Genomic DNA, 12,269 nt, shown 5'->3' on the forward strand with positions numbered 1-12,269 from the left:
GTCTAAAATTAAAGCTAACTGCCAAGATAGGGAAGTAAGTTGCCTGTTACTATAGGGAAACAAGCAGAGTCTGAGAGCCACCTACTGGGGTTTCTGTAGGGCAACAGTGCATAAGACAGAGGTTTGGCCCCAGTGATATCTGAGGCTGTTTTGAATGCTAATTATTCTTGTAAATTAGGGTTTTGTTTTTAATTTAGACTCCACAATTATGCTTTTAGTATTATCCATAATGGCCCAGAATACCCCACTTTCATTACACATCTAGTTACTATACTGCTGGTGTGTGGGCAGAGCAGGAACTGAAGAAAAAGGAACAATGTATGTCTGAGCATCTTATGAGTGCTGCTGATTGGCTCTCTGCATTCCTGAGGCAAATAAAAAGAATTTGGGGGCCTTTGCTAAATTGGGTGCTCCCAGAAGCAGGCTGTGAGCCAAGGATTCAGGTGCCTGTGAGTTGTTAAAGAACTGCTCCCAGGAGAATACAGGAGAGGAATGAGGGAAGGGGCTAAAGCTAAACGGGGTGTGTGTTGGGGGGTGATCCTACAGGGAGCTCTGGAGCATAATTTACACTTCAGAGTTTGTCCCACTTTGGCGCTAAGCAGAGCTGGTTAGCCACGCATATGTCTGTTGGTGGGGGGTGTCTGCGAGCTGCTGGCTGTAATGTACGCAGAAGCTGGGGGATGGGCACACAAAGCGAGGAGAGGGGGTAGTACAGAGCTAATCAAAGGGATCAGAGGGGATCTGGCAGAGCAGCAGCAGCCTCTGCGCTATAGCTACTATTATCTGTATCTTTTAAAATTCTCCGTCAGGAGAGGTAATTAAGACACGACCACGTTGTATTTTTAGACACATCCACAGGCCAGTAGAGATTGTAAAGTCCTTTAGATAAAGAATTGTGTCTCATTCTTACAAATCCAGTTAGCACTGTATGATTTACCTGGATGCTGGTCCCACCCTGCCAGGTGCTGCAGGGTTTTGAAAGTTTAAAAGGCAGTCAGCCAACCAGGTCCTTGTGGACTTTATAATAGTGCAGACTAAACTCATAACAAGAAACAAGGCCTTAAACGTACGTCCGGTTGCAGGATTGTTGAAAGCAGACTCTTCAGCTCTCCCTGTACCATTGGGGGCCCCGTGTGGGCTGACCTGGTCAGAGGGGCTTCATTCAGGAGGGAGCCATAAACTGGGTCTTGGAGGAATTATACTGAGAGGAGGGAAGCCATTCCAGGCAAGAGGAATGAACAACATAATAAATGGGATATTTGCAGACAGCGAGATATTGCTCAGGAAAGGAGCAGAGGCTTTTGTCGAGGCCTGGGGGAAATATCTATCCTTAGTATGTGGTGGAATCACGTCACAGAAGCTCTTCTTGTCTTCGCCTTTTGGGACTGGTGTACTAAGAGAGGAGAGGATATTTGTTTCTTGGGTATGGCATAATAAACTCTATTTTAGGAGAGTCTGCCTGAAATCCCAGTATGGATTGATGAGGGAAGAGGGCATGGAGGGAGAAGTAATGCCTAGCAGTCACTATTAGCAGTCCAGCCCCCCCCCTTTTTTTTTTTTTTGATGTGGACCATTTTTAAAGTCTTTATTGAATTTGTTACAATATTGCTTCTGTTTTATGTTTTGGTTTTTTGGCCTCGAGGCAGGTGGGATCTTAGCTCCCCGACCAAGGATCGAACCCGCACCCGCTGCATTGGAAGGCAAAGTCTTAAACACTGGACCGCCAGGGAAGTCCCTCCAGCCCCGTATTGTGCTCCCTGAACCTTGCCCTCTGAATTCCAGCTGCCTGCAGATTCTTTCCACCAGGATGTCCCAGAATAATCTCAGAGTTAACATGTCTCAAACCAATCTGCTGATTTACCTCCAACCTACTCCTCTGTTCTCCTTTGCTGTTCCTCAGGCCAAAACTTGGAGCTGTCCTTGACTCTCCTTCTCTCATATTTCACACCTCATTCAGCTCCACCATCAAAACAAAGTCACCAGGGACTTCCCTGGTGGCACAGTGGTTAAGAATCCGCCTGCTAATGCAGGGGACACGGGTTCGATCCCTGGTCAGAAGATCCCACATGCCGCGGAGCAGCTAAGCCCGTGCGCCACAGCTACTGAGCCTGTGCTCTAGAGCCCGCGAGCCACAACTACTGAGCCCACATGCTGCAAGTACTGAAGCCTGCACACCTAGAGCCCATGCTCTGCAACAAGAGAAGCCACCACAATGAGAAACCCACTCACCGCAATGAACAGTAGCCCCCACTCACCGCAACTAGAGAAAGCCCGTGCGCAGCAATGAAGACCCAACGCAGCCAAAAACAAAAAACAAAAAAACAAAGTCACCGCCTCTGACTCTAGGCCTTCAGCATCTCCCATCTGGATTGTTGAAATAGCCCCTAACTGGGCTCTCTTGCCCTCCTACTGTCTGTTTTCCACACAATAATCAGTTATCTCTTCGCATTATAAGACAAACCAGTTGCTTTCCTGCTCACAGCCTCCCATTAGTTGCTGTCACAATGAAATCAGCCTGCCCTCGGTATCCTCATGTTCCGCATCTCTGGATTCAACCAACCACGGGTCAAAAATACGTGGAGGGCTTCCCTGGTGGCGCAGCGGTTGAGAGTCCGCCTGCCGATGCAGGGGACATGGGTTCGTGCCCCGGTCCGGGAAGATCCCACGTGCCACGGAGCGGCTGGGCCCGTGAGCCGTGGCTGCTGAGCCTGCGCGTCTGGAGCCTGTGCTCCGCAACAGGAGAGGCCACAACAGTGAGAGGCCCACGTACCGCAAAAAAAAAAAAAAAAAAAAATACCGGGAAAAAATTCCAGAAAGCTCCAGAAAGCAAAACTTGAATGTTTTATGTGCCTGCAGCTATTTACATAGCATTTTCATTTTATTGGGTATTATAAGTAATCTAGAGATGATTTAAAGTATATGGGAGGATGTACATAGGTTATATGCAAATACTGCACTATTTTATGTAAGGAACTTGAGCATACGTGGATTTTGGTAGGTATCCACAGGGATCCTGGAGCCAGTGCCCCTGGATACTGAGGGATTACTATGCTAAACCTCCCGGTATTGAAGGCTGGACACAACCTGACTCTGGCTATTTCTCCAACCCCATGAGCCACATCTTTCCCATTGCTCCCTTGCTCCCTCCTCTCCAGGTGGTTGTTTTTAGAACCCATCAGCCTGTTCCCTCTTTAGACTTCTTTCCTTTCTGTTCCGTCCACATAAAATGCTCTTTCTACCATCTTGCCTCTCTCACTTCATTCAGGTCACGGTCCATAATGTCCTCTCCTCCCAGAGGCCTTCCTTGACCCCTCGTCTAAAAGCATGGAGATACGAGCGTCATCCCCACGAAGTCTGGCTGAGCTCCACAGAAACAGGAGTGAGGGCCAAAGAGAACATCAGGGAAGGGATGGGAAGGGGAAGAGGACCCAAGGGAGGAGCATGGAGTCAGAGACTCAGGAGAGAGAGAAGTAAGATGTCCTCTTTTGGAGAGGAGTACTGAGGTCAGGATGCCCCTGGATTAAGATCATCTCCTTTCAGGGGCCCTGAGGCCACTCTGCATGTGCTTAGGATGCAGATCTTAAGGAATGTTGGGTGCCATGCTTTATTTTTCCCAACTGCAGATATTCATAGTACTGGCCCAGGACTGAACCAGGTGACAAGCCTCTGGGGAAGGGGAAATGAAAACCAAACAGTGGTACTTTTTGTTTCTCTGTCTCTACTCCAACAAAGACCCCTTTCCCTCAAGGGCATGGTGTCAGAATCTACACAGTGATAATGAGATATTCCAGGAACTTTTCTGGAGAACCTAGGGACCTTTTGCTCTTTCCCCAACTAGACCAATCTGAATGACAGTCTCCTGGCTAAAATACTTAAAAGTCCTAAGAGGAAGAAGGAAGTGTATGAATGTATGTGATGTGGTACAGGAAAGGAGGAAGTTGGGGGTGGGTTATTTCTTGAGGCAGTATAGTGTAACTTTGAAGAGCCTGGTTTAGGATTCTGACACCCAAATCCAAGTCTGACCTTTACCGGATGTGTCATTCCAACTTTCTCATCTCTAAAATGGCAATCACAATAGTGTGTGCCTCTTAGGGTTGCTATGAGGCACACAGTGTCAAGTACACTACATGGATTCCATATATGTTTATTGAAATGGAATGCAGTCTTTAAAACTGTGTCATGGTGACTCTGTACATCCAGCCGTTTCCTGTGGAATTTATGTGCATGATCCTCTTTTCCTTGCTGATTGGAAATAATCATCATATGGTCGTGTCTTTCAAAGTGCATTCTAATAGGATCTGTATCAGTCATGCTTCTCCAGACAAGCAGAACCAGTAGGAGATATCTATATGTATGTATCTATATCTATATCCATATCTATAGATACAGATAGAGAGAGAGAGATTGATAGATTGCAAGGAATTGGCTTACTCAGTTGTGGGAACTGGCAAGTCAGAAATCTGTCAGGCAGGCCCACAGGCTGGAAACTCTGGCAGGAGCTAATGCTCCAGTCCAAAGGAAGAATTTCTTCTTTTTCAGGTAAACCTTAGGTTTTTGCTCCCACAGATTAGATGAGGCCCACCCAGGTTATAGAAAATAATCTCCTTTACTTAAAGTCAGCTAGCTGTAGATGTTAACCCTATCTACAGAATTCCTTCCCAGCAACACCTAATGTTCAATTGAATAATTGGGTACTATAGTACAGCCTCGTTGACACAAAACTAACTGTCAGTGTATCCATACCCTACAACTCATATGGACTCTCAAAGAAAGGGAGACACAGTGCCTATGAGGCTATAGATAATAGGGGATGAAATGAGCCTCCCAGGAAGCAGATGGTGAAGACCCTATAAGGGTTTCCTGCCGTACTAAGACTAAAAGCCAAAGTCCTAACTGAGTGCTGCAGGGTCCTGTGATCTGGCTCTGCCCCCACCTCACCTCTCAGAACTTATCTCCTACTTCTCTCTCTAGGTCACACCCCACTCCAGCCTCGCTGGCCTCTTAATTCTAGAACTCTCTTCCCCTTGTTATGTACTTAGCTAATTTCCTCAGTTCCTTCAAGTCTTTGCTTGAATCTCTTCTCAACAAGACCACAGTTCTCCCCAACATAACAATCCCACCTACCCTTCTCCTTTTTTCTTTTTTCCATAGCACTTACCACCTTCTATACAACTTACTTATTTAGTTCATTTATTTACTGTTTACTCCCTCCTCTAGAACGTAAACTCCTCAGTAGGGATCTTTGTGTGTTTTGATTACGAATGTATTTCAAGCCCCTAAAACAGTGTCTGGCATATGGTTGAGACCCAAGAAATACTTATTCAGTGAATGAAAGAGAAGGATAAAGAAGGGCAGTGCTACTCAGGAACTAATAGGGTGTGGTTAGGGCAGCTGAGTTGAACAACTCAAGGGGTGCCATTCACATAGATTGCAATATGAATAAACATCCCTGGTGTTGTGCAACACAACAGCCCCTTAAAATAGATGAGCTGATGAGTGGGGCAGGGGCAGTGGTTATTCAAATTCCATTTCTTTCTATAAAGAGCAGTAAAGTCTCCATAAAGGGCAAGTCCTTGTTGTCCTCTAAGGGAAGGTATTAAAATGGATTGAAATTTTTTAACCTTTTTTATCCCTGTGAAAGGGTAAAAATCCAAATTGTTATTAAGAAATGAACTTCATGTAACCATTTATTATTATGAGGTCTGAAGGGAGACATAATAAGAAATGGTTACATGAGGTTCATGTTATAAGGACAATTTGGTTTTTGTAATTCCTTATTTCTACAATTCATTTCCTCTTCTCATAACCAGAAAAATCACAGCTCTTCTATAATCAGGATTCTTAGAGAATCTTCTCATCAGGATTCTTAGTGGTTCCAAAGTCTGGTTCCCAGATAACAGCATTATCATGACCTGGGAACTTTCCAGAAATGAACTGCAGACCCAATGGATCATTAGCTCTGCATTGGAGCCTGCAGATGATTCTGATGCGTGTTCAGATTTGAAAACCACAGTTAGAGACCATCCCCCATTGAAGAAGTTTCCTCTTTCTTTTTTATATTCCTAGGAGCTAAGAAGATGTTGTTTTATATAAATAATTGGGTTTCTTACTCCAAATATAAAACCATAGTATATTGAAAGATATCCCTCCCAGGAGATTCTGCTGTGTGCCTCCTGCTTCATCCATTTGACAATTCCTGGACTCGAGAATGTTTAAGAGCCTTAAATGATCCGGAAGGCCTTTTCCTGGTCTAATAATCTGGGAAGGAGAGAGGGATACTAAATTTGCAAATCATTACTGCATTTCTATGCATATGGCCCTCCTTCGGAAATTTTGCATAAGGTCCTTGAGGACCTTCTGCAAAAAAAAAAAAAAAGGTCCTCAAGGCTTATTTAGTTTAAGAAGCACTTTCTAGAACCATGTCTAGTCCCAGAGAAAAACAAATTAACTCTCACCACAGAGCTGTATGGAATCACACTCTTGGAACACATGAATACTTGTCACAGCTAAGGAAGAATTGCCTGCCTTTGGATCCAGGAGTAACCATGGCAGTGAAATTCCTTAGAAAGACCTCATCAGTACTCATATCTGTAAAACCCTAGAATAGTTGGTAATAGAAAGCAGAGAGATGTTCATGTCTACTCTTAGTAGAACATGTGGGCCCCAGATCACATTTTAACGATGAAAGATAAATTAAAAGTGATCACCAGAACTCATTCTAAGCCTTGATTTTTTTCCAGTTTTTCTTACGTGGCATGTGTTAGGTTAGTACCAAAATAACAAACATACCTTCCAAAGCCCCTGAGAGGGTTAGGCATTAACTCAGATAGTCTTGGTCAGACATTCCAATATGGCTAAGCTGAGGAAATTATGTCTTGTTCACTACATGTGTTAAACGCTTCTTCCCTATACTTAGGGTCACTGTGCCCTTTTCATATTCTTGGACTAAGACCTGGACATGTGTTTGTCTCTTCATGAAGCTTTTTCAGTTCCAAGAAATACTGCTCTCTAAATAGTAACTTACTGACGTTTTGTACCTGTGTGTATGTTTTTCTTTCTGATCAGAGTCATTGTCGGTGGTGTGCTCATAGTGTTTAACAACCAGCTTTCCAGATGAAAAAGCCCCAGTTTGTAGCATTTGTCAATTTCCTTAGTGTAAATGTTATCACCATGACCAATTTCAAGCTATCAATATGACATCACTGCAAGTAAAGTTTGGAAAAAGTACACACAATTGGTATTCTTGGATTGGTGCAAGCCAGCTCTAACACGTCATTGGAATGTAGAAAATTTGGAAAACAGAGGAAAGGATAAAAAGAAAACAGAGGAAATAAATTCATGATATTGCTGCTAAGAACAAAAATCACTTTTAATATTGGATTACATTTTCCTTACAGTATTTTGTCTTTGTTTTAATGTAATTGTTATCATTTTGTATACATAATTTTGTGTTTTGCTTTTATATTCATCAACATCATTTTAGTGGTTGCATAATATTCCATCAAATTAATGTAACAATAATGTATATATCAAACTAGAGCACTGGGTATAAATCTTCCTTCACCTTTCTGGCTATTTCCTTAAGGCGAATTCTAAGAACAAATGATTTCAGTTATGGGTCTTGAAAAAAGTATTCCCAAGTACCGTTTGGAAAGTTTGAAACAGTATACACTCCACCCAGCAGTGTTTAAGAATGCTTCTCTCACTCTACCTTTACTACAACTACTTCTTTTTTAAAGTTTTGGATAATTTGATAAGTTCTTTTTTTAATATGTAGAATATTTATTTATTTATTTTAACATCTTTATTGGAGTATAACTGCTTTACAATGGTGTGTTAGTTTCTGCTGTATAACAAAGTGAATCAGCTATATGTATACATATATCCCCATATCCCCTCCCTCTTGCGTCTCCCTCCCACACTCCCTATCCCACCCCTCTAGGTGGTCACAAAGCACTGAGCTGATCTCCCCGTGCATTGCAGCTGCTTCCCACTAGTGAGGTGGATGGACCTAGAGTCTGTCATACAAAGTGAAGTGAGTCAGAAAGAGAAAAACAAATACTGTATGCTAACACGTATATATGGAATCTAAAAAAAAAATAAAAAAGGTTCTGAAGAACCTAGGGGCGGGACAGGAATAAAGATGCAGACGTAGAGAATGGACTTGAGGACACGGGGAGGGGGAAGGGTAAGCTGGGACGAAGTGAGAGAATGGCATGGACATATATACACTACCAAATATAAAATAGATAAGTTTTTTAAAAAAAGTTTAGCATTGAATTTCTTTACAATTGTGCCGAACATTGTTTATGTTTATTTTCATTTCTATTTCTCCTTTTTAAAAATTTTTGTTCATGTCAAGGGCTGCATAGTGAGTCAGTCGCCTCCCAGGAGATTCTGCTGTGTGCCTCCCTCCTCACTCATTTGATAATTCCTGGACTAGGGAATGTTTAGGATCTTTAAATGATCTGGAAGGCCCTTTTCTGGTCTCCTCATCTGGGAGGAAGACAGAGAGGGACACTTAACTTGCTTCCTTTCTCCCCCACTTACATCTCGGCTGTTTTCTATTTCTCTACTCCAAGCCCCAAACTCCTTCCTCTTCGCCTTACTATCCCTCAGATAATCCAGGCACACCACAGAGCAACAGGTTCTTCCCCCATATGTCTGCAGAGCTCACTCCCTCACTTCTATCAAGGCTTTTTACCAGTGCCATCTCCAACAGACTTTCTCTGATCCCACTGTCTCAGGTTGCCATCCCTCATCCCTACTCACTGTCTCCCTTCTCTGAATCACTCTTCTCTATAGCATTTATCACCATCTTCTATGGCATATATTTTACTGTTCATCATCCGCTTCCCCTGTAGGGTATAAGTTCCATAAGACAGTATCTCTAGAGTCTAGAAGAGTGTCTAATGCTCAATAAATAATTGTTGAATGAATAAGTATACTCAAGCCCTGTATCTAAAGAGTTAGTTTTATCCTGATGAAGACAAAATCGATTTATATGTTCTCTTTAAACACTGAAGATAACTATTTGCAATATCTGTAAGAAATATATTTCTAGATTTTTGAAGATATTATGTTTTTAGACAAACAGAAGGTTGGTATTTTTATGTAACTAAATCTTCCATTGTGATTTTTTTCAATTCAAATTACACTTATAAAATTCTTTTTCATAAAGAAATTGGATAACTTTGCACCCGTACTTTATTCTGCCATTTTTATGACTCTTTAATATACAAAGAATTAATTTTGTTATTGTGATAAAATAAAGTCTAATTTTTTAATGTGACTTACTGTTGGGATAGTTTGTTGCTTGTAATGACTTTGGTTTTTCTTGTTACCATGTTCCATAATATTTTAAAATTTAACTTGTGTATTTTCCTCTCATGTAAAATCTACAGGTGTCAAATCTCAATGGACATTCTTTTTTTTTTTTTTTTTTTTTTTTTTGCGGTACGTGGGCCTCTCACTGATGTGGCCTCTCCCGTTGCGGAGCACAGGCTCCGGATGCACAGGCTCAGCGGCCATGGCTCACGGGCCCAGCCGCTCCGCGGCATGTGGGATCTTCCCGGACCGGGGCACGAACCCGTATCCCCTGCGTCTGCAGGCGGACTCTCAACCACTGTGCCACCAGGGAAGCCCCTCAATGGACATTCTTAATTATCTCTAAGATATTTTCATGATAGTATCTCTGTATTTTAAAAGCACTTTACGGAGGGGGAGGTGGTGGTGGGATGAATTGTGAGATTGGGATTGACATATATACACTAATATGTATAAAATAGGTAACTAACAAGAACCTGCTGTATAACAACAACAAAAAAAAAAACTAAAAGAAAAAGCGCACTTTACAATATAGACTAAATACACTTGAGTTTGTTTTTGTTATCACTACAAGTTCTGATAGGATACAGAGCAAATGAAAGAAAATATAATAGGAAGTTGGGTTCCCAGAAGTGGGAATATCAAGGACTGAAGTAAAATCTGCCTCTAGCCACATTTTTCCTGAAACACCTGCCAGGTGTTATTGGAATTAGAAAGCTGACCCTTTTATTGACTCTGTAAGTCCCATGCCTAACCTGTAGTTGTTGCTTGATAAATATTTGTGGACTGAATTGCCTGAGCCTTACAGCATGATAGCCTTTCCAGAAAAGTATTCCAAGGAATAGCCTTCCTTTTCCATCTGTCTTCTGTTTTCTCCTTCTCTTAGCTGCGGTCCAGTGCAGAGCTCCATCCTGACCTGCTCACAGATTGCCTCACCGTGCAGCCCCTGCAGCCCGCCACTTCCCCACGAGATGCTGCTGATAGGGCGGTGGGATGCTCCCCAGGGCCCGGGCCTGACCTCTATACAGGTAATGTCAGCAAAGGCAGACCCAACCACATCAACTACCCTTCTCTAGGCCCTTCACTTTGGTTAATGGAAATGCACACATAAAAATGCTTCTGAGATCATCTGTATTTCACTTTATCAGTAGACTGCAAATTATCCTGCTCCTGTCCTCCGCATTTGATTCCTGAGCTGGGTTTGGCAGCAGACTGTTTTTTCTCATAAAGAAACAAAGTAAAATAATGCATTAACTCTTTAGGTTCTGGACTGCTGCCAAAAGTTCAGTGTACCCAACCCTCCCAGGTATCTTAAATTTATTAATTTGATTTAGACTCAAAGGAAATGTTTCCCCTAATGGAACATTGCTGTCTTTGCATTGTAAAAGGAAGCCCCAGGTCTCTTAAGAAAAAATTTCACCTCAGTAAATCAACTTGTAAGAATGTCCATTAATGTTTGTCAACCACTGGGGGAGGAGGGTTGGGATGGCACTCCCAGAATAGCTTCCTTCTGCCTAGGTTTGAATAATAGATGACTCTACATCTAGAAAAATGTTATGTATGCAGTGAAAAATGAGAAAGGATTAATATGCAATAAGGATGTTATTTTTTTCATTTACTTTCTTAGCCTGGATTTTTGTGCATTTTCTACTCTCTATAATGGTGATATACTTGTGCAAACATGATTGGTTAGTCATCCTCATATATGGAAAGCTCTTACTGTCATGCTATGAACATGAAAGCAAAAGTCCCACCAGCTCCACATTCCAGACAATGGGAATTTTCTGTTTTCTGTGAATTACAAATTCTTCTCCCACTCCATCTGGTTCCAGAGCCAGGTTTTGGCAGCAGATGGCTTTTTCTTTTTAAAAGTCCTAATAAGCCGTAAAGAATGAAGAATTTACTGATGCATAACAGTGGAATAGGAGAAAGACAAGCTTGTATAACTTTTTAAACTTCATAGTTCTCAGCTGATCCAAATTCAGGGGAAAAGGCATTAAGCAAATATTTCAAGAGGGTCAGTCATCAAGACATCCTTAATGTTGTCCCAGTGTTGGTAGCCCTTTATCAATTGCTTTGGGTACTTATTCTTGGAGAAAACAAAGCCTCAACTTTTTGAGACCATAGGAGATTAGATTAAAACTTATTTGAAAGGCTGACCAAATCTGACAGAGATTTTGGGTGCAGGTACACATAGCACATGAAATATGCCAATGTACAATGTTACCAGCACCCAAATATTAGATATATACATGAAAAAGTGTGACTAGCTTTTGTTTGCACATATGTCCGTTTGATTTGCCAAACATTTGATATATGAACATTTATTCTAGCACATTAAATTAGCAATCAGTTTAAAACAGCCTTTAGGGCATTTCCCTACTTATTTAGTCCATAAATCCATGATCTTATTATTATAAATAGCTGGAACCCAGCAATTAGAGAGTAAGAGCTAACCAGAATTGATTGAAAAATGACCCAACATCCAATATAAAAAAATAGTTTATGGTGATGGGCTGGTCTTGTTGCATTTAAACTTCTTGGAAATGGATTTGGGAAGCCATGATATCTTTGTCTATGAAAAACATTAGTACCTTTGCTGTATGTGGCATACAGTATATGGCTCACTTTCAAAACTTAGGAGTCACATTTGTCTTGATATGTGCTTTTGGATGTCTGGTAGTATTGTTAAAGTTTTTTTAGAGGTTTAGTTTGAAATGGCTTTGTCATTCCAGACAGAATTCCTCTTTTTGTTCATGATGCTTTTCTGCATTTGATCTTCAAAACAAGCTGTTAGCTTTGAGCCTCTAACTGTGGCAGGCGAGCTGCCAGAGCAGACGAGGAGCCTAGGTTACCACGGCGTCAACAGAGCATCTTCACATTGACTTGAATTTTCTGTGGCTCTGGGAATATTGGAAACAGGCAGGTGGCCATCTTGCTTA

The 12,269-nt window shown here is 41.8% G+C and overlaps 1 protein-coding gene across 1 annotated transcript in view; it reads left to right on the forward strand.

Moving 5' to 3' along the window:
* The window catches only part of GLIS3 (GLIS family zinc finger 3), a gene marked incomplete at both ends in the record, with an annotated part of 507,055 nt that overhangs the window by 430,364 nt on the left and 64,422 nt on the right, over window positions 1–12,269 (forward strand). Inside the window, one exon of the mRNA XM_079706423.1 lies at window positions 10,214–10,355. Coding sequence (XP_079562549.1) covers window positions 10,214–10,355 — 142 coding nt within the window. The remainder of the gene's footprint in view (window positions 1–10,213; window positions 10,356–12,269) is intronic.

Source organism: Hyperoodon ampullatus (genome assembly GCF_949752795.1).
Source record: "Hyperoodon ampullatus genome assembly, chromosome: 6".
Taxonomy (NCBI): Eukaryota; Metazoa; Chordata; class Mammalia; order Artiodactyla; family Ziphiidae; genus Hyperoodon; species Hyperoodon ampullatus.